Source organism: Staurois parvus, unplaced genomic scaffold (genome assembly GCF_062004578.1).
Source record: "Staurois parvus isolate SC_StPar_1 unplaced genomic scaffold, SC_StPar_1.0 ptg001263l, whole genome shotgun sequence".
NCBI lineage: Eukaryota > Metazoa > Chordata > Amphibia > Anura > Ranidae > Staurois > Staurois parvus.
In genome coordinates, this window is record NW_028319059.1 from 341,964 (window position 1) to 365,447 (window position 23,484).

General features: G+C 43.2%; 1 protein-coding gene across 1 annotated transcript in view; it reads left to right on the top strand.

Moving 5' to 3' along the window:
- The window catches only part of SORCS3 (sortilin related VPS10 domain containing receptor 3), a 539,459-nt gene that overhangs the window by 301,940 nt on the left and 214,035 nt on the right, over positions 1-23,484 (top strand). Inside the window, exons 6-9 of the mRNA XM_089660701.1 lie at positions 3,168-3,257; positions 14,075-14,254; positions 16,424-16,570; positions 22,394-22,496. Of these exons, the coding sequence (XP_089516827.1) occupies positions 3,168-3,257; positions 14,075-14,254; positions 16,424-16,570; positions 22,394-22,496 (520 nt within the window). The remainder of the gene's footprint in view (positions 1-3,167; positions 3,258-14,074; positions 14,255-16,423; positions 16,571-22,393; positions 22,497-23,484) is intronic.

The following is a 23,484-nucleotide window of genomic DNA, read 5'->3' on the forward strand; positions in this document are numbered from 1 at the left end:
TCATAAGAAATAGTTACAACACGTGCAAGTGGATATTGGTAAATTCTTGATGTGTTTTGCTGATATGCTGAAATCTGCTTCTTCAGAAAAAACATGTCAAACACCACCCACTTGCCTGCATTGTTTTTCCACGAAATATATATGTACTTTCATAAATGAGAAATTTTATGATCTTGATTTCTGTAGCGTTGGTAAACTACTTTTGACACCTTAAAAGTCCCATATGAATATATGTATTCATGGGTAATGAGTTGAAGTGGGATGTGATGTCTGGATATGGGGACCATTACCACCATTCATAATTATAACTAGCCATTGTTTAACAAATAATGCCATTGTCTCATTAAATGTAAAGGTGAATTTACTCTGAAAAACCTTCCCATCCCTTGGTCCCTTTTGCTGGTCTCCTACCACTCTCCCACCACTCTTGCCAGCCGCACACTCAGAATCTTCACTACACAGCCCTGGTAGCTGTGTAGAATCATAATGCAGGCAATGGTGAGTAGTGGTAGATCAATATAGCCATGTGACCATGCTGACCAATGAGAATCTCTGTTGAATCTTCTTTCTTCTGGGACTGAGTCCCTGAGAAAAGAAGAGATTCTGAATGGCCATCATAGACACATAGTCATGTTGACTAAATATCTCTTATCATTACCTTCTAAGACTGTGTAGTGACAATTCTGAGTGGATGGCCCATTTTAGAAGCTGAGGATGGTGGCATGAGACCAGCTGAGGGCAGAGATAGTGGCATGGGACCAGTTAATGCAGAGATAGTTGCATGGGACCAATTGGGTGCGGAGATAGTGGTATGTGACCAGCTGAGCACAGAGTTAGTGGCATGGGACCAGTTGAGTGCAGAGATAGTGGCATGGGACCAGCTGAGCACAGAGATAGTGGCATGGGACCAGTTGGGTGCAGAGATAGTGGCATGGGACCAGCTGAGCACAGAGATAGTGGCATGAGACCAGTTGATGCAGAGATAGTTGCATGGGACCAATTGGGTGCAGAAATAGTGGCATGGGACCAGTTGGGTGCAGAGATAGTGGCATGGGACCAGCTGAGCACAGAGATAGTGGCATGAGACCAGTTGATGCAGAGATAGTTGCATGGGACCAATTGGGTGCAGAGATAGTGGCATGGGACCAGCTGAGCACAGATATAGTGGCATGAGACCAGTTGATGCAGAGATAGTGGCATGGGACCAATTGGGTGCAGAGATAGTGGCATGTGACCAGCTGAGCACAGAGATAGTGGCATGGGACCAGTTGAGTGCAGAGATAGTGGCATGGGACCAGCTGAGCACAGAGATAGTGGCATGGGACCAGCTGAGCACAGAGATAGTGGCATGGGACCAGTTGGGTGCAGAGATAGTGGCATGAGACCAGTTGGGTGCAGAGATAGTGACATGGGACCAGCTGAGCACAGAGATAGTGGCATGAGACCAGTTGATGCAGAAATAGTTGCATGGGACCAATTGGGTGCAGAGATAGTGGCATGGGACCAGTTGGGTGCAGAGATAGTGGCATGGGTCCAGCAGAGCACAGATATAGTGGCATGAGACCAGTTGATGCAGAGATAGTTGCATGGGACCAATTGGGTGCAGAGATAGTGGCATGGGACCAGTTGGGTGCAGAGATAGTGGCATGGGACCAGCTGAGCACAGAGATAGTGGCATGAGACCAGTTGATGCAGAGATAGTTGCATGGGACCAATTGGGTGCAGAGATAGTGGCATGGGACCAGTTTGGTGCAGAGATAGTGGCATGGGACCAGCTGAGCACAGAGATAGTGGCATGAGACCAGTTGATGCAGAGATAGTTGCATGGGACCAATTGGGTGCAGAGATAGTGACATGGGACTAGTTGGGTGCAGAGATAGTGGCATGGGACCAGTTGAGTGCAGAGATAGTGGCATGGGTCCAGCTGAGCACAGAGATAGTGGCATGAGACCAGTTGATGCAGAGATAGTTGCATGGGACCAATTGGGTGCAGAGATAGTGGCATGGGACCAGTTGGGTGCAGAGATAGTGGCATGGGACCAGCTGAGCACAGAGATAGTGGCATGAGACCAGTTGGGTGCAGAGATAGTGGCATGGGACCAGCTGAGCACAGAGATAGTGGCATGAGACCAGTTGATGCAGAGATAGTTGCATGGGACCAATTGGGTGCAGAGATAGTGGCATGGGACCAGTTGGGTGCAGAGATAGTGGCATGGGACCAGCTGAGCACAGATATAGTGGCATGAGACCAGTTGATGCAGAGATAGTTGCATGGGACCAGTTGGGTGCAGAGATAGTGGCATGGGGCCAGCTGGGTGCAGAGATAGTGGCATGGGACCAGTTGGGTGCAGAGATAGTGGCATGGGACCAGCTGAGCACAGAGATAGTGGCATGAGACCAGTTGAGTGCAGAGATAGTGGCATGGGACTAGTTGAGTAGAGCAGGGACCAGGGGTTGGATAGGGAGGATTTTTGGAGGTAGATCACCTTTTCATTTTTTATGAAAAGGTTGAACTTACCCTTCAAACAATTAATGAGAAAAATGCATATTGGGCCTTAGACAATGCATTTTGGGGCTTAGACACTGCCAATTCATGAGGGCTACAACACAAGTAAATAAAAGAGTATAAAAAAAATATTTAAAAAGTTCATATGAGGTCATTGCTTTAAATTCTTATTATAAAAAAGAAAGGAAATTAAAAAAATAAAGGTGAATTTGCCCTTTGATTAAGAGCTTGTTTGGACTCTTTGACCATTGGTGTGGTTGCCTTTACTACTTTTTAAATTTTTGAGCAATTAATCTCAGAAAGGGGTTCTAACCTTTCCACAGCCTATTAAAAACTAATCAAAGTAAGTGTTAGCCTAAAATTTAGTTTTTTCAAATTTCAACTGACCTTTTCGATTTCAATGCGCAGTTAATATGATTTTTTGAAAACTACAGAAAAAATCAAATGTTCCTTTTTTGTAACCATAGAAACACTTGAACCATTCTTTACACAAACAATGTTCAGTGCTCCTCAGAAAATCTAATTGTTTTCATTTGTCCTTGGTAATTATAGACCTAGCTGTACAGTAAATTGTATTTCTAAGACTAACGACACATTGTTTTTTGGGAATGTTTCTTTTTTTAAAACTTTTTTGACCATTTTACAATTTTTTTTCTTTCAGGCAACGTCTGGCGGTAGAGCGAGTTACTATGTCTCTTATAAACGTGAGGCTTTCGCACAGATTAAACTTCCAAAGTATTCTCTCCCGAAGGTATTGTTACATACTTGTAGCCCTTTTTTGATATCTTTGTACTTGATTGTTGCTCTTGTTATATAACTCCTTGCTAACTGGTTTCTCTGCCAACAAGAACAACTGGTGGTATTTTAATGGCTTGTTCTGCTGTGAGGACACAAAATCATACTTTTGTCTAAACTTCACTCAAGATTAAAAATAAAAAGTGCGAACACACTTAATAGCTACACATGAGACATACTGGACTGCGTCCTGCTGCAAGTTGAGTTGGCAAAAAAAGTTGTAAATTGTTGGGTTTAATAATTGAACAGATCCTACTTTTTTAATAAGACGACCATTCTTCTTTTAGAAGAACCGGCCACACTTTGATTTATAAATGAAACTAAAACTAAACTAAAATGGGGATGAGCAAAATCTCGAGTTTAAAAGAAATGTTGTCAAAAGGAAATTTAGCAAATTTTGTTCATTGGGCAAAAGGCTTTTGAATCAGTGAGGAAAGTGCAATTAAGGCAGTTTTTGGTTCCTGTCAGAGGGAGTCTACGTTTGTTCTCCATGGTCCCACCATATGTAAGAGTGTAGTCACCCTCTCTTACTCCCAAAATGGACTAGGGCAGCTTTTCTCAGCTAGGGTTGCATGGAACCATAGGGTTCCTCCATAGGTTGCTAGGGGTTGCTTAAGCAGTATTAGGTTGATCTTCCATCTGATGGTGCCTGCATAATTCAGAGTCAAGCACCACTTGACACCATCAGATGGAAGGTCACCAACAATCCTTTCAGTTTTCTGTTAGGGTGGCATTCGGACCATCACTGTAAAGGGGCATCTTCCCACCAACTCCCAGTGTAGCACTACTCCCTTAGAAGGTGCTGAATTATTTTTGGGTTCCCTGTTACTCTGGACCCCTCTCTGAAAGCCCCACCCCTGCTAACACCACAGTACACTCGTAACCGGAATAAATCACAACCAGAAAGTAAGCTCACACACTGATTGGAGTAAACTGGTAAGAGGTTTATAGCAAACTTCAATATAGCTTGGTTACACAGCCAGGGGAGTCCTGAGGCAGGTGCGGGGGGTGCGGCCCGCACCGGGTGACACCGAACGCACAGGGTGACACCGGACCCGCTCCACAAAAAGGTAAGTTGTAAAGCAAGTCGACAATCCCCACAGGATGGATCCGATCCATCCTGCGGGGACCGTCAGCTTTCATTACAACTTACCTTTTCGTGGAGCGGGTCCAGTGTCACCCCGTATAGGTTGCATGCTGACGATCCCTGCAGGATGTATGGGATCAGCGGATTGGGGAGTGTAATGGATCCATTATGCTCAATCCGCAGATCCGAACCATCCTGCAGGGATCGTCGGCATGCAACCTATACGGGGTGACACCGGACCCGCTCCACGAAAAGGTAAGTTGTAATGAAAGCCGACGATCCCCGCAGGATGGATCGGATCTGCGGATTGAGTATAATGGATCAGACTCCTGTGGGGATCGTCGGAGGGGGTGTCACCAAGTGTTACCGTACCGGATGACACCAACCCTAGGGTAGCCCCTATACACAGCATAGACAGAATTGGCACATGCAAAGTCAGTTATTACTTGTGTCAGCTTAAACTAAGAAAAGAAAAACACTTATCACAGTGTCTCAGTCAGTGATAGCAGGCCTGCTTTTCAGAACTAACCCAATACCTTCAACCTGAGGTGGCTTTACAGTCCCCAGTGAGCAGTGAGAACTATCATACAGGTAGACAAGCTCACTTCGGGCCCTCAGTACCTGATGGCAGGGAGGTAGCCTGATCTGAGAAAAGAGCTCTTTACCCCCAAACAATAAATGTTCTCTTAAATGCAGTGAAGAGTCTTCTGCACGCGTGATGGGGCCCAGTTGGTGCACAATGAGAGGAAGGGTGAAGAATGGTTCTCTGAAGAACATGGCAATAAAGCAAAGGAAGAAAAGCACTTCCCCTTGAAAGCATCAATTGAATTGTGTAATGCCCCTTTAAAGCACTAGTCACTAGTAGATCTAAAGCAGTAAGATGTTAAGCAGGCAGACGTGATTGTTGAGATAGGACAGCTCCTCTTTAAACTGCAAGCCTATTGGTACAATAGGAGAAGGTCTCTTTATAAGAGTAAATTGATGAAGGTGGTGACACAGCTGTAGTTCGGCAGGTGGAATGGCTGTCCTGCTATCAGCTGTGATGATAAGGCTGTGTTGAGTGTGGTCCCCCAATGTAAGGAATATTCTCACCACTGTCCCCCAATGTAAAGGAGTATTCTTGCCACTGTCCCCCAATGTAAAGGAGTATTCTTCCCACTGTCCCCCATTGTAAGGAGTATTCTTCCCACTGTCCCCCAATGTAAAGGAGTATTCTTGCCACTGTCCCCCAATTTAAAGGAGTATTATTCCCACTGTCACCCAATATAAGGCACATTCTTCCGACTGTCCCGCCAATGTAAAGGACATTTTTTCCCACCGTCCTCCAACGTAAAGGACATTCTTCCCACTGTCCCCCAATGTAAGGGGCATTCTTCCCACTGACTTCCAATGTAAGGCACATTCTTCCCACTCTGCCTCAATGTAGGGAGCATTCTCTTTACTGATCACCAGTGTAAAGGGGGCATTCTTCTTCCAAGTTTCCACTGACCACCAATGTGCATAACTCCTCCCCAGAGCCAGCCCACTATTTAAATCAGGGCTGTGGGCTTTTACTGAGTCCCGCTGCTCTATGTTCAGGACATTGTTCCCTCTGTTCCCCAGTGTAAGGAGTATTCTTTCTACTGCCCCCCCAATGTAAAGTACATTCTTCCCACTGGCCCCCAATGTTAGGAGTATTCTTCCCACTGGCCCCTCAATGTAGGGCTCATTCTTCCCACTGCCCCCCAATGTAAGGAGTATTCTTCCTGCTGTCCCCCAATGTAAGGAGTATTCTTCCCACTGTCCCCCAATGTAAGTTGTATTCTTCCCATTGTCCCCTCAATGTAAAGCTCATTCTTCCCACTGTCCCCCAATGTAAGGAGTATTCTTCCCACTGTCCCCCAATGTAAAGGACATTCTTCCCATTGTCCCCCAATGTAAACGACATTCTTTCCACTGTCCCCCAATATAAGGCGCATTCTTCCCACTGTCCCCCAATGTAAGAAGTATTCTTCTCACTGTCCCCCAATGTAAGGAGTATTCTTCTCACTGTCCCCCAATGTAAGGAGTATTCTTCCCACTATCCCCTAATGTAAAGGAGTATTCTTCCCACTGTACCCCAATGTAAGGGGCATTCTTCCCACCGACCCCCAATGTAAGGCACATTCTTCCCACTGTCCCCCAATGTAAGGGGCATTCTTCCCACCGACCCCCAATGTAAGGCACATTCTTCCCACTGTGCCCCAATGTAGGGAGTATTCTCTTTACTGATCACCAGTGTAAAGGGGGCATTCTTATTCCAAGTTTCCACTGACCACCAATGTGCATAACTCCTCCCCAGAGCCAGCCCACTATTTAAATCAGGGCTGTGGGCTTTTACTAAGTCCTGCTGCTGTAGTTCAGGAAGACATGCACATCACCCTGCTAGCCCCCCACCACTACCAGTCATGATCTGCCTCCATTGCATAGAGCAGAACAGATAGCTAGTGACCTCATCAAATAAAATAAAGTATGTAATAATAACAGCGTGTCATTACATGTTGATGAGGGGGCTGGGAGGAACCAGAAGTGACAAAATATAATCAGATTAAACGTCAGCTTTAAAGAGTAACTTCACTTTTGTTGAGAAAAATGACATTCCCTTCTGGGTGATCTATGTGCATTGCAAGGATTTTAACAAACTTTTTGGTAGGGTCCGCATCCTTACAGATGTGATTTCCCTTAGGGAAAATCTCACCAAAAATTAATTTTTTATTACAGGGGGTGCTCAAAATCTGACTTTTATTTTAGTGCAGACCTCTGGGAAAATCAGTGATCCAATCACACAAGCAGGAAATTACATTTCTGGGGGTGTTCTGTACACCATCTCCAGTTTGCTATATTGCATTGGATTTTACGGAAAATTACAGCATTGCAGATTGAAAAAAAAGGTAGTTTTTAATAACATTCAATTAGAATATCACTTGTGTTGCAATTTTATACGATATATATATACACTATATTGCCAAAGTATTTGGCCTCCTGCCTTTACACGCACATGAGCTTTAATGGCATCCCAGCCTTAGTCCGTAGGGTTCAATATTGAGTTGGCTCCGCCCTTTGCAGCTATAACAGCTTCAACTCTTCTGGGAAGGCCGTCCACAAGGTTTAGGAGGGTGTCTATGGGAAGGTTGGACCATTCTTCCAGAAGAACATTTCTGAGGTCAGGCACTGATGTCGGGGGAGGAGGCCTGGCTCACAGTTTCCACTCTAATTCATCCCAAAGTTGTTCTATGGGGTAGAGGTCAGGACTCTATGCAGGCCAGTCAAGTTCCTCCACCCCAAACTGGCTCATCCATGTCTTTATGGACCTTGCTTTGTGCACTGGTGTGCAGTAATGTTGGAACAGGAAGGGACCATCCCCAAACTCTTCCCACAAAGTTGGGAGCATGAAATTATCCAAAATGTCTTGGTATGCTGTCACCTTAAGAGTTCCCTTCACTGGAACTAGGTGGCCAAGCCCAACCCCTGAAAAACAACCCCACACCATAATCCCCCTCCACCAAACTTTACACTTGGCAGAATGCAGTCAAGCAAGTACCATTCTCCTGGCAACCACCAAACCCAGACATGCCCATCGGATTGCCAGACAGAGAAGTGTGATTGGTCACTCCAGAGAACGTCTCCACTGCTCTAGAGTCCAGTGGCAGCGTGCTTTACACCACGGCATCCGACGCTTTGCATTACACTTGGTGATGTAAAGCTTGGATGCAGCTGCTCGGCCATGGAAACCCATTCCATGAAGCTCTCTATGCACCAGTGGCGGACTGACAACACATGGGGCCCCCCGGCAATAGGGAATCATGGGCCCCTGTGTTCTCGCCCACACTCAAACCACACCCAAAAAAGCCTATGAAAGGTACCAGGGGCATCTCATGGGGCCCCCTACTGACCCCGAGCCCTCGGGCAATGCCCGAGAGCCCAAATGGTCAGTCCGCCCCTGCTAAGCACTGTTGTTCTGCTAATCTAAAGGCAGCACCAAGTTAGGAGATTTTTAGCTATTGACTCTGCATCATGCGCTGACTCGTAATTTTACGTGGTCTACCACTTGGTGGCTGAGTTGCTGTTGTTCCCAGTTGCTTCCACTTTGTTATAATACCACAAACAGTTGAGCGTGGAATATTTAGTACCAAGGATATTGCATGTATGCACAGGTGGCAACCTATCACAGTACCACGCTTGAATTCACTGAGCTCCTGAGAGCGACCCATTCTTTCACCAATGTTTGTAGAAGCAGTCTGCATGCCTAGGGGCTTGATTGTATACACCTGTGGCCGTGGAGGGGATTGGAACACCTGAATCCAATGATTTGGAGGGCTGGCCCAACAATATATATATATATATATGAAATATTTTTTTTCCCGCAAAAGTGGAGTTACCCTTTAAGAGTCACTGTCAATGCACTTTTCTTCTTCTCTCCCCATGCAAGTTTACGTGAATGCAAAAGCAGCAGAAGCAGGTTCAGTTCAGGTCAAGTGCACCTGCAATGAATTCTGAATGATCTCCAGCTAATGCTGCTCTAATGATCGCTGGCCGTTCTTTTCAATCAAGACCTCTGTAAGAAATCAGACATCTTGTTATATATCGCTCTCATAGAATGTGCATGTTTTTTTTTCATGCTGTAACAATAATGTCAGTGTGCTGTTTCCTATAGCACCAAAGCTGAAACACTGCGGAGTATCACCGGAACACGTCTTTTCTTCATTGGCCCCTCCCCTTTCCTTCTCCTTAACAGAGCAAATAAGGCTGGATGTTACCAAATCTGCAAGTACAGATAATAGGAAAACAAATAAAATCACAAAATAAAATATTCTGTCTTATTAAGATGGTTCTAGAAACAGCCACTGGCCCTTTCTGTTCTTTATTTCCTCGTAAAAATGCAGTACAGCAGTTTTAAGTGTGTAGTTATGTTGGTTTCAGGCATATTTTTTTAGGATGCAAAATTCTGTATTCAAGATAAGTTTAGCATACATTGTGGAATAAATGCTGACATTTGTTACTATTGTATTTTGAGTGAGCTAGTTTTGTCATAATTACTGTAAATGAAAAATATTTTTATTTATTTATTTTATTTGTTTTGTATGTATTTGTTTGTTTATTCATATATTTATTTAACTATAATGTAATATATATAGATAGATATAGATATATTTATATATATACACATACACCCACACACACACACATATATATATATATTTATTTTTAATGCACTGCGTGAATTGATGGCACTATATAAATATCTGTAATAAATAAATAATAATTAACTATAAAACAGTGTGCAGTAATTAATGTAGATGAAAATAATTGTATGTATTTAGTTAAGTTGTATTTATGTATTGGTTTGTTTGTTTGTAAATTTAGTTGCATGTATTTATTTGTTCATTTTTTTATTTAACTATTCATATAAAACAGTAAGCAATAATTAATGTAAATGAAACAGAAGCAGCGCATATAGAATGCCTTGACCATATTGCAATAGCAATGAAAGTGGCTTAAAAGGGCATGGTTAAAAAAAAAAACCTAAGCCTATTCAGCTCTGGGTTAGGAGTGTCTAACACTTAGAGTGCAGGGGTCAGGTGTATGTAATGTGCAGAGTGCAGGGGTCAAGAATAAGTAATGCACAGTGTGTAGGGCTCAGGAGTATGCAATGTACAGGAGTATGTAATGTTGTGATTGTATGGGTCAGACGTATGTAATGCACAAAGTCCAGGGATCAGGAGTATGTAATGTACACAGTACAGGGATCAGGCGTAAGCAATGTACATATTGTAAGGGTCAGGAGTGTGCAATGCACAGAGCGCCAGGATCAGGAGTATGTAATGAAAAGAATGCAGGGGTCAGGAATATGTACAGTAATGTAAAGAACACTGGGGTCAGAAGTATATAACGTACTGAGTGCAGGGGTCAGGGATATGCAATGTACAGAGTGTAAGGGTCAGGAGTATGTAATGTAGAGAGTGTAGGGGTCAGGAGTATGTAATGTACAGAGTGTAGGGGTCAGGAATATGCAATGTACAGAGTGTAAGGGTCAGGAGTATTTAATGTACATAGTGGATGAGTCAGGAGTATGTAATGTACAGAGTGTAGGGGTCAGGAGTATGTAATGTACAGAGTGTAGGGGTCAGGAATATGCAATGTACAGAGTGTAAGGGTCAGGAGTATTTAATGTACAGAGTGTATGGGTTAGGAGTATATAATGTACAGAGTGCAGGGGTCAGGGATATGCAATGTACAGAGTGTACAGTTCAGAACCATGTAAGGTACAGAGTGTAGGCATCAGGAATATGCAATGTAAAGAGTGTAAGGGTCAGGAATATGTAATGTACAGAGTGTAGGGGTCAGGAGTATGTAGTGCAGAGAATGCAGGGGTCAGGAGTATGTAATATAGAGAGCACAGGAGACAGGAGTATTTAATGCACAGAGTGTAGGGGCCAAGAGTATGTAACGTATAGAGTTCAAGGGTCAGGAGTAGGTCATTTTCAGAGTGCAAATACAACCTCCCCACTCTTCATGAGAAAACCACCTTCACCTTTTCCTCTCTGAATTGAAAGTAGATTGCATGAATGAGTGAATGAATGAAAAAGCTGCTATTGGCTACCTGGCTGTTGTCTGTAAACTCTGATCCCTGTGCCTTGGCTCAACGGTTCTTGCCACCAACCTGCAAGCTGTCCTTCTCCCCACTCCCCTGCCAAGTGATCGTAAAGATTCATCTGAGCCCCAAGCCAGACACTGGCCTTCTGATTGCTGAGTGTGCTGAGCTGCTGGCACTCATGGTCTCTAGTCCTCTCTGCTGATCCAATTGAGTCCTAGGTGCTAGGATAGGAGGAGGAGAGAAAAAAGCCTACATTGCCTCCCTGCTTTCTCCTCCCCCAGAATCAGCTCTCTCCGCTGTTGAATTTGCTGACATTGGCAGAGTAAAATCACTGCATTATTCATTTTTTCCCCCTGCACCCCTAAAAGTCCCAGTGTGCACCCCAGCATGGGAACCTCTGGTTTAGATCAACCAATCCTAATTTTTCATAACTTTCCCTATAGCAAAAGGGGAAACCTTCTTGGTTGGTATGAACAACTCCTCCCATTTTATTATTTCCTCTTCTCCAGTTTTATGAACTCAATCCCATTGTGTAAAAACCACCAACAATTGCAGCTAAGTATGGAAATGGCAGTGGTGTAGAGGGTAGTATGGGGGTGGTGTAGAGGGTAATATGGCGGTGGTGTAGAGGGTAATGTGGCGGTGGTGTAGAGGGTAATATGGTGGTGGTGTAGAGGGTAATGTGGCAGTGGTGTAGAGGATAATATAGCAGTAGTGTCAAGGGTAATATGGCAGTGGTGTAGAGGGTAATATAGCGGTGGTGTAGAGGGTAATATGGCAGTGGTGTAGAGGGTAATATAGGGGTGGTGTAGAGGGTAATATGGCAGTGGTGTAGAGGGTAATATGTCGTGGGGAAGAGGGTAATATGGCGGTGGTGTAGAGGGTAGTATGGCGGTGGTGTAGAGAGTAATATAGGGGTGGTGTAGAGGGTAGTATGGCGGTGGTGTAGAGGGTAATATGTCGTGGGGAAGAGGGTAATATGGCGGTGGTGTAGAGGGTAATTTGGCGGTGGTGTAGAGGGTAGTATGGCAGTGATGTAGAGGGTAATATGGCGGTGGTGTAGAGGGTAATATGGCGGTGGTGTAGAGGGTAATATGGCGGTGGTGTAGGGGGTAATTTGGCGGAGGTGTAGAGGGTAATATGGCGGTGGTGTAGAGGGTAATATGGCGAAGGGGGTAATATGGCGGTGGTGTAGAGGGTAATATGGCGGAGGTGTAGAGGGTAATATGGCGGTGGTGTAGAGGGTAATATGGCGGTGGTGTAGAGGGTAATATGGCGGTGGTGTAGAGGGTGATTTGGCGGTGGTGTAGTGGGTAGTATGGCGGTGGTGTAGAGGGTAGTATGGTGGTGGTGTAGAGGGTAATATGGCGGTGGTGTAGAGGGTAATTTGGCGGTGGTGTAGAGGGTAGTATGGCGGTGGTGTAGAGGGTAGTATGGCAGTGGTGTAGAGGGTAATATGGCGGTGGTGTAGAGGGTAATATGGCGGTGGTGTAGAGGGTAATATGGCGGAGGTGTAGAGGGTAATACGACGGTGGTGTAGAGGGTAATATGGCGGTGGTGTAGAGGGTAGTATGGCGGTGGTGTAGAGGGTAGTATGGCGGTGGTGTAGAGGGTAATATGGCGGTGGTGTAGAGGGTAGTATGGCGGTGGTGTAGAGGGTAGTATGGCGGTGGTGTAGAGGGTAGTATGGCGGTGGTATAGAGGGTAATATGGCGGTGGTGTAGAGGGTAATATGGTGGTGGTGTAGAGGGTAATATAGCGGTGGTGTAGAGGGTAATATGGCAGTGGTGTAGAGGGTAATATAGCGGTGGTGTAGAGGGTAATATGGCAGTGGTGTAGAGGGTAATATAGGGGTGGTGTAGAGGGTAATATGGCAGTGGTGTAGAGGGTAATATGTCGTGGGGAAGAGGGTAATATGGCGGTGGTGTAGAGGGTAGTATGGCGGTGGTGTAGAGAGTAATATAGGGGTGGTGTAGAGGGTAGTATGGCGGTGGTGTAGAGGGTAATATGTCGTGGGGAAGAGGGTAATATGGCGGTGGTGTAGAGGGTAATTTGGCGGTGGTGTAGAGGGTAGTATGGCAGTGATGTAGAGGGTAATATGGCGGTGGTGTAGAGGGTAATATGGCGGTGGTGTAGAGGGTAATATGGCGGTGGTGTAGGGGGTAATTTGGCGGAGGTGTAGAGGGTAATATGGCGGTGGTGTAGAGGGTAATATGGCGAAGGGGGTAATATGGCGGTGGTGTAGAGGGTAATATGGCGGAGGTGTAGAGGGTAATATGGCGGTGGTGTAGAGGGTAATATGGCGGTGGTGTAGAGGGTAATATGGCGGTGGTGTAGAGGGTGATTTGGCGGTGGTGTAGTGGGTAGTATGGCGGTGGTGTAGAGGGTAGTATGGTGGTGGTGTAGAGGGTAATATGGCGGTGGTGTAGAGGGTAATTTGGCGGTGGTGTAGAGGGTAGTATGGCGGTGGTGTAGAGGGTAGTATGGCAGTGGTGTAGAGGGTAATATGGCGGTGGTGTAGAGGGTAATATGGCGGTGGTGTAGAGGGTAATATGGCGGAGGTGTAGAGGGTAATACGACGGTGGTGTAGAGGGTAATATGGCGGTGGTGTAGAGGGTAGTATGGCGGTGGTGTAGAGGGTAGTATGGCGGTGGTGTAGAGGGTAATATGGCGGTGGTGTAGAGGGTAGTATGGCGGTGGTGTAGAGGGTAGTATGGCGGTGGTGTAGAGGGTAGTATGGCGGTGGTATAGAGGGTAATATGGCGGTAGTGTAGAGGGTAATTTGGCGGTGGTGTAGAGGGTAGTATGGCGGTGGTGTAGAGGGTAGTATGGCGGTAGTGTAGAGGGTAGTATGGCGGTGGTGTAGAGGGTAGTATGGCGGTAGTGTAGAGGGTAGTATGGCGGTGGTGTAGAGGGTAAGTCTCAAGTAATGCTGCAGAGTGTCAACATAAAACATTTGTTTTCTGAACTGGAGCATAGCCACGTCTTCCTCTCTGAAAGGTCAGTTGACCACCTTTGGTAACTCGTAATGTTCCAAACATACAAATAACTCTTGGTTATGGTTTATCCACAGGACATGCACATCATCAGCACCGACGAGAAACAGGTGTTTGCTGCCGTTCAAGAGTGGAACCAAAATGACACTTACAACCTGTACATCTCAGATACAAGAGGCGTCTACTTTACCCTTGCACTAGAGAATGTCAAGAGCAGCCGGGGCCTGGAGGGAAATATTGTCATCGACCTTTATGAGGTATTGGCTGAAGGTCATGCTATCGCTATTTAAATTTTGTGACATTATAAAGGAAATTTTCTAAGTGATTAAGCTGTGGATTGATTGGTTTTGCTTGACTGTCCCAACTAACAGGTGAAAGAGAGAACCAGTTACTGAGGCTCAGATGAAGAATTTCCCTTGAAATTCTAGCTAAAATATAAATATTCCCAATTTTGGGAAATTTAAAAAATGATATTAAGGAAGCTTGGATTTTTTTTTCAGAGTTCTGTGGTCTTTATAATGCTCCCAAGGGTCACAGAAGTTCCTTTCAACTCGTGGAGCTGTTCTTGTGCCAAAAATGGCCCCTAATAAACCTTCTAATTCTATTTTTTATTTTTATTTCATCATTTTATTTTTTTTTAATGAAAGGAAAAAAAAAAACAGATAGTAAAAAAAATTAGTAAAATAATTTAAAAAAATTAAGAATGGAAGGGAGAGATTTTTTTTGTATTGCAATGGTTTTACATTGCTCCCGAAGCTTCTTTTAACTCATGGAGCTTTTCTTGTGCAAAAATGGCCCCCAGTAAACCTCATCATTTTATTTTTTGTTGGCAAAAGAAAAAAAAACAGAAAAATAAATAAATTAATTAATTAATAAATAAATATGAAGGATATAAAGGGAATGTGGATTTTTCTTGGGGTGTATAATTTCCAAGGGTTCTAGGAGGGTCTTTCAACTCATGGAGCTGTAGTAAAATAAATTTAAAAATAAACACAACAGCAAATAAATGAAAAAGGATATGAAGGGAGTTTAGAGTTTTTTTGGAGGTGGAATGGTCTTTATGGCTCATGATGGTTATATAAGCTTTTTTCAACTCATGGAGCTGTACTTGTGAAAAAATGGCCCCCTAATAAACCTCAGCATTTTATTTTTATTTAACATAAAGAAAGAAAAAAATAGTATTAAAAAAAAATAAATAAAAATATATATATATTTATATATACAGTATATGCACTCACAGTATATATATAGATATATATATATATATATATATATATATATATATATATATCTCAGATAAATAAACATAAAAACAATTTAGGCCACAGTAAATAAATAAGAATTAAATATGCTTACATTAATGTGACAATAAATACCACACATAAGAAACACATACAAATACAAAGAATACAAAATTAAAATAAATTAAATACTATAAATAAATGCACACCCAAACAAACCCTGTAAATTAAGGAAAAAAGCAAGGTTTTTTTTCCTAAGCAATTCACCAATTTAGCTGAATTAGAAAAATTAAATTCCCGTTTTTAACAGCAATTAGCTTTTTTTTGGAAATTTAATTTCAATGGGGAGGAGATCACTTCCATTGCCAGGATTGCCTTTTACCAAGGGAGAAATTGAAATTGTCCAGTCAAAACCTTTTATTTAAATTTTGAAGGGCGTGGGCAAACATTAGAACCTCAGTTTCCCATACAGGAAGTGAGAGGACCATGCCAACTGCTACACAGAAGGAAAAGAGAATGCTTTTCTTTAGCAGAGTAGGGGAAGACTAGAACCCCGTCAGGTATTTATTTCTGTCTGTGCTCCTGGTGCAGGTTTCCCCCTATTTCCTGTCTCATGAGATTTTTGATATCTGGACAGGATATGAGAGTAAATCTCTCGAACAAAGCCCCAGATAGCAATAAAGCACCCATCAGGAGTTTTAATCCTTTTCCACCAAAATGTGCCCGACATACACTTTACAATATAATGGTTTTCAGTTTTGCTCACCAAGGGGTCTTTGAAGCTTATAGTGTTTAAAACTTCATCTTCTGTACAAATAAAAGATTGATTTTCAGAAATACTATTGAAATTAAATTGCTCTATATGCTCTAAAATAAATACTTTTCTTTTGTGTGTGCTGAGGTTCGCCTACATTTTTTGTAAATTTATATAGTCATTGTTAGAAATAAAAAGCTGTAACGTCGAAGTAAAGAAATGCTGAAAGAAAAAAAAAAAAAGTAAGGAAAAAAAGTGAAGAACAAAATAGCAAACAATTGATTTTGGCCATTTAGGTACAGACCCCGTGGTGTTCATGTTCTTAAATCAGTTGAATGTGGCTGCAGCTATTGTGTGTTTAATAAATCCGATTGTAAAATAGTAGAAAATGTTCCACAGTTCTCTAAAATGCTTCCATTCATTTTTCCTAGGTAGCTGGGATAAAAGGTGTACTCCTGGCCAACAAGAAAGTTGATGAGCGTGTGAAGACCTATATCACTTATAACAAAGGGCGGGACTGGCGCCTTATTCAGGCTCCGGACTTGGATATGAAGGGGAATCCCATCAATTGTCTACTGGTCAGTTATATACAATATAGTTCTAAAATAATATATATATATACTGTTTGTATGTATATATGTGGGTGTATATAAATATATATATATATATATATATATATATATATATATATATATATATACAATTGCAAGAAAAAGTATGTGAACCCCTTGGGATTACGTGGAGTTTTGCATGAATTGGGCATAAAATGTGCTCTGAACGTCATCTAAGTCACAACAATAGAAGAACACAGTCTGCTGAACATAATACTACACAAACATTAGATGTTGCCATGGTTTAATTGCACATAACATGTAAACATTCACAGTTCAGGGAGGAAAAAGTATGTGAGGCCCTAGCTTAATGACTTCTCCCAGAGCTAATTGGAGACAGGAGTGAGCCAACCTTGACTCCAATCAGTGTGATGATATTGGATGTGTTGCTGACAGCTGTCCTGCCCTTAAAAAACACACACCTGTTTTGGGTTTACTGGTTTCAAGAAACACTGTCTGATGTGAACCATGCCTCGCAGAAAAGAGCTCTCAGAAGACCTACGATCAAGAATTGTTGACTTGCATGAAGCTGGAAAGGGTTACAAAAGTATCTTCAAAAGCCTTGATGTTCATGTGTCCATGGTAAGACAGACTGTCTACAAATGGAGAAAGTTTAGCACTGTTGCTACTCTCCCTAGGCGTGGTCGTCCTGTAAAAATGACTGCAAGAGCACAGCGCAGAATGCTGCATGAGGTAAAGAAGAATCCCAGAGTGTCAGCTAAAGACCTACAGAAATCTCTGGCACATGCTAACATTTTTGTTGACACATCTACAATAAGGAAAACATTAAACAAGAATGGAGTACATGGGAGGACACCACGGAGGAAGCCATTGCTGTCCAAAAAGAATATTGCAGCACGTTTGAAGTTTGCAAAAGAGCACCTGGATATTCCACAGCACTACTGGCAAAATATACTGTGGACAGATGACACCAAGATTGAGTTGTTTGGGAAGAACACACAACACTAAGTGTGGAGAAAAAAAGGCACAGCACACCAACATCAAAACCACATCCCCACTGTAAAACATGGCGGAGGGAGCATCATGGTTTGGGGCTGCTTTGCTGCCTCAGGGCCTGGACGGATTGTTGTCATTGATGCGAAAATGAATTCCAGAGTTTATCAAGACTCCGCAGAGGATGGGTGATGCAACAGGACAATGACCCAAAGCATACAAGTAATTCAACAAAACAATGGCTGCAACAGCACAGAATACACCTTCTGGAGTGGCCCAGTCAGAGTCCTGACCTCAACCCGATTGAAATGCCGTGGCATAACCTTAAGAGAGCGATTCACACCAGACATCCCAAGAATATTGCTACACTGAAACAGTTTTGTGAAGAGGAGTGGTCCAAAATGACTCCAGATCTTTGTGCAGGTCTGATCTGCAACTACAGGAAACGTTTGGTTGAGGTTATTGCTGCCAAAGGAGGGTCAACCAGTTATTAAGTCCAAAGGTTCACATACTTTTTCCTCCCTGCACTGTGAATGTTTACATGTTATGTGCAATTAAACCATGGCAACATTTAATGTTTGTGTAGTATTATGTTCAGCAGACTGTGTTCTTCTATTGTTGTGACTTAGATGACGTTCAGAGCACATTTTATGCCCAATTCATGCAAAACTGTGTGTGTGTGTATATACAGTTGTGTTCAAAATAATAGCAGTCAGACATCACTAACCGGATCAATCACTGTTTTTGGTAGAAATGATATTTCTACATGGCAAATAATTTCCTAGCAGGTGTAGTAGAGTAATAGAAATCCAACAGACCCAACAGTCATGACATGCATGCTGCTGATTCTGTGTCATTGAATCACTCATTGAAAGGGGCATGTTCAAAATAATAGCAGTGTGGAGTTCTATTAGTGAGGTCATTCATTCTTTGAAAAACAGGTGGCAATTATTGCCCTTATTTAAGGAAGGAAGGCAGCAAATGTTGGACATGCTGGTTACAGTGCATTTCTCTCTGAAATTCTGAGGAAAATGGGTCGTTCCAGATATTGTTCAGAAGAACAGCGTACCTTGATTAAAAAGTTGATTGGAGAGGGGAAAACATATAAAGAAGTGCAGAAAATGATAGGCTGCTCAGCTTAAATGATCGCAAATGCTTTAAAATGGCAACCAAAACCTGAAAGACGTGGAAGAAAGTGAAAAACTACCATTCGAATGGATAGAAGAATAGCCAAAATGGCAAGGACTCAGCCAACAATCAGCTCCAGGAAGATGAAAGAAGGTGTAAAGTTCCCTGTGAGGACTGTTACAATTAGAAGACGCCTATGTGAAGCCAAGCTATCTGCAAGAAGTCCCCGCAAAGTCCCACTGTTGAAAAAAAGACGTGTGCTGAAGAGGTTACAATTTGCCAAAGAGCACATTGACTGGCCTAAAGAGAAATGGCGCAACATTTTGTGGACGGATGAAAGTAAGATTGTTCTTTTTGGGTCTAGTGGCCGGAGACAGTTTGTCAGACGACCCTCAAACACTGAATTCAATCCACAGTGCACTGTGAAGACAGTGAAGCATGGTGGTGCAAGCATCATGATATGGGGATGTTTCTCATACTACGGTGTTGGGCCTATTTATCGCATACCAGGGATCATGGATCAGTTTGAATACATCAGAATACTTGAAGAGGTCATGCTGCCTTATGCTGAAGAGGAAATGCCCTTGAAATGGGTGTTCCAACAAGACAACCACCCCAAACACACCAGTAAACGTGCAACATCTTGGTTCCAGACCAACAAGATTGACATTATGGAGTGGCCAGCCCAATCCCCGGATCTTAATCCAATAGAAAACTTGTGGGGTGACATCAAAAATGCCGTTTCTGAGGCAAAACCAAGAAATAGAGAAGAACTGTGGAATGTCGTCCAATCATCCTGGGCTGGAATACCTGTTCACAGGGGCCAGAAGTTGGGTGACTCCATGCAACACAGATGTACAGCAGTTCTCAGAAACAGTGCGACTACAACCAAATATTCATGAAGTCATTCAAAGGAAAGCAAAATCTTCAAACATTTTTCACTTTATATAGTGAAAGTTTGAGTTTGTAAAGAAGAATACAAACACTGCGATTTTTTTGAACAGTCTAATATTCACTTTTCTTCAATTTTTTTAGAGGAACAACACAAATTTGATATATTTTTCTTCATGTTGTGATTTGGAATAGAATGTGTAATGTTCCCAATGCATTTGTGTGGATGGAAGTAAAAGCTATTAGAAGGATTTTGAGCTTTATTCACTTTTTTCAACACACTGCTATTATTTTGAACACAACTGTGTGTATATATATATACGTAGATATACACAGCGCCTTGAAAAAGTACTCATACCCCTTGAAATTTTTCCACATCTTACAACCAAAAATGTAAATGTTTTTTATTGGGATTTTATGTATTTATGTGTGATATTATGGTTTTCAACATTTTTTACAAATAAATATCTGACAAGTGTGACATGCATTTGTATTCAGTCCCCTTTACTCTGATACCCCTAACTAAGTTCTAGTGGAACAAATTGCCTTCAGAAGCCACCTGTGTGTCATGTAATCTCAGTATAAATACATCTGTTCTGTGAAGCCCTCAGGGGTTTGTTAGAGAACATTATTGAACAAACAGCATTATGAAAGCCAAGGAACACACCATACAGGGCAAAATATCCGAAGCTTTGAACATCTCAAGGAGCACTGTTCAATGCATCATCTGAAAATGGAAGGAGTATGGCACAACTGCAAACCTACCAAGACATGGCCTTCCACCTAAACTGACAGGCCGGGCATGGAGAGCATTCATCAGAGAAGCAGCCAAGGGACCCATGGTAACTCTGGAGGAGCTGCAGAGATCCACAGCTCAGGTGGGAGAATCTATCCTCAGGACAACTAAATAGTCGTGCACTCCACCAATCTGGCCTTTATGGAAGAGTGGCAAGAAGAAAGCCATTGTTGAAAGAAAACCATAAGACGTCCCATTTGTAGTTTGCGAGAAGTCATGTGGGGGGCACAGCAAACATGTGGAAGAAGGGGCTCTGGTCAGATGAGACCAAAATTAAACTTTTTGGCCTAAAAGCAAAGCGCTATGTGTGGCAGAAAATGAACACTGCACATCACCCTGAACACACCATCCCCACCGTGAAACATGGTGGTGGCAGCATCATGTTGTGGGGATAATTGTCTTCAACAGGGACAGGGAAGCTGGTCAGAGTTGATGGGAAGATGGATGGAGCCAAATACACTGCAATCTTAGAAGAAAACCTGTTAAGAGTCTGCAAAAGACTTGAGACCAGGGTGGAGGTTCCCCTTCCAGCAGGACAACGACCCGAAACATCCAGCCAGAACTACAATGGAATGGTTTAGATCAAAGCATATTCATGTGTTAGAATGGCCCAGTCACAGTCCAGACCGAAATCCAATGGAGAATCTGTGGCAAGAATTGAAAATTGCTGTTCTCAGATGCTGTTCATCCAATCTGACAGAGCTTCAGAGATTCTGCAAGAATGGGCAGAAATGTCCCTCTCTAAATGTGCAAAGCTGGGAGAGACATCCCCAAAAAGACTTGCAGCTGGAATTGCAGCGAAAAGGGGGTCCTACAAAGTATTGACTCCGGGGGACTGAATACAAATGCCGCCACACTTTTCACAGATTTATTTGTAAAACATTTTGAAAACCATTTCTCATTTTCTTTCCACTTCACAATTATGTCCCACTTTGTGTTGGTCTATCTTATAAAACCCAAATACAATTCATTTACGTTTTTGGTTGTAAAAGGATGAAATTTGGAAAAGTGGTATGAATACTTTTTCAAGGCACTGTATATGTACACACTGGGGAGCCATGGCATTATGACCACCAACCATAACCTGTTGTGGCATGGACTCCACTTTGAAGGTATGCAGTGGTATCTGGCACCAAGCAGTTAGTAGCAGGACCCTTCAAGTCCTGTCAGTTGTGAGGTGGGACCTCCATGGATTGGACTGGTTTTTTTACCAGCATATCCCACAGATGCTCAATTGGATTGAGATCTGGAGAATTTGGAGGCCAAGTCAACACTTCAAACTTATTGGTGTGTTCCTCAAACCATTCATGAATTCATCAGACCAGGCCATCGTCTTCCATTGCTCCATGGTCCAGTTCTGATGCTCACGTGCCCATTGTAGGCAATGCCACTGGTTAGCATGGGCACTCTGACCAGTCTGTGGCTACGTAGCCCCATACACAACAAACTGCAGTGCTTTGTGTGTTCTGATACCTTTCTATCTGAACCCGCATTCATTTTTTCATCAATTTGAGCTACAGTAGCTCTTCTGTTGGATTGGACTATGTAGGCCAGCCTTCGCTCCCCATGTGCATTAATGAGCTTGGTTGCCCATAACCATGCCTCTGATTTACCTCTTTTCTTTCCTTGGGCTACTTTTGGTCGGTCCTGATCACTGCAGACCAAGAACATCCTACAAGAGCTGCAGTTTTCGAGATGCTCTGACCTAGTCATCTAGCTATTACAATTTGGACCTTGTCAAAGTCGCCCAAATCTTTACACTTGCCTATTTTTCTGCTTTCAACACATCAACTTCAGGGACAACATGTTCACATGCTGCCTAATATATCCCACCAACTTTTAGATAGCATTTTAACAACATAATTAATGTTATTCACGTTACCCGCCAGTGGTCAGAATGTTATGCCTGTTCGGTGTATATATATATATAAATATATACTGTATATGAAAATAATTTTCTTTACTGAACCTTTTTTGGCTTATCAGTAGGTTCACCTGCTTTCCCTGCTTTGTCTTTACAGCCATTCTGCTCTCTGCATTTTAACCTGCAGATGTCTGAGAACCCGTATAACTCTGGCAGTATATCCAGCAAGGTCACTGCTCCCTGGCTTATTGTTGCAGCAGGTAACTATTTTGATACAGAAGAACACTCTGTAGATAAACGTTTATGAAAATCTGACCAAGTGACCATCACACCTATATGAGCTTGTTGGACTCCCCATTTCATAACCATTAATATGAAGTCCCCCCCCCCCTTTGGGTCTAAAGCAGCCTTCACTCTTCTGGGGATTCCATAAGATTTTGAAGGGTGTTTATGGGAATTTGTGGCCATTCATCAAAACAGAACAAGAAGACCTGGCTCATTGTTCTAATTCATCCCAAATGCATTCAGTAGAGTTGAGGTCAGGGCCAGTGGTGTATTTAGGTTTTGTGCTGCCCTAGGCAACACAAAAATCAGATGTCCTCCTGGGCAGAGAGAGAGCTTGACACTGACCAACAACACCCCTGCCCCACCCCCCCCCCCCCTACAGCGACAGAGAGGAAGACATTCACCCTCACAGCTCTGGCCATCCCCGGGAACGACAGTTGGGCTCTGCATGCACCATCAAGCAGCCCACAGCCTCTCTCAGACCCCACCTGATCCCCATGATGTATATGTTCCTTCTTCCATGGGGCAGTGCTGTCCCCCTAAAAATGCCGCTCTAGGCAAATGCCTTGTTTGCCTAGTAGTAAATACGCTTGTTAAGTAGGGTTGAGGTCGAGGCTCCGTGACAGTCACTCTAGGTCCTCCACACCAAACTGATCAAATAATATCTTTATACATCTGGTTTTGTAATCAGACTTTCCGTTCATCCCAAAGGTGTTCAGTAGGGTTCGGGGGCAGACTGACCATTTGGAAACTCAGGCACTGCCCGAGGGCCTGGGGTCAGTAGGGGGCCCCATGAGATGCCCCTGGTACCATTTTCATAGGCTTTTTTGAGTTTGGGCAAGGACACAGGGGCCCCATGATCCCCTATTGCCCGGGGGCCCCATGAGTTGTCAGTCCGCCCCTGGTAGGGTTGAAGTTAGGGCTTAAAGGCCACTCCAATTCCTCCACACCATTTCTTTATGA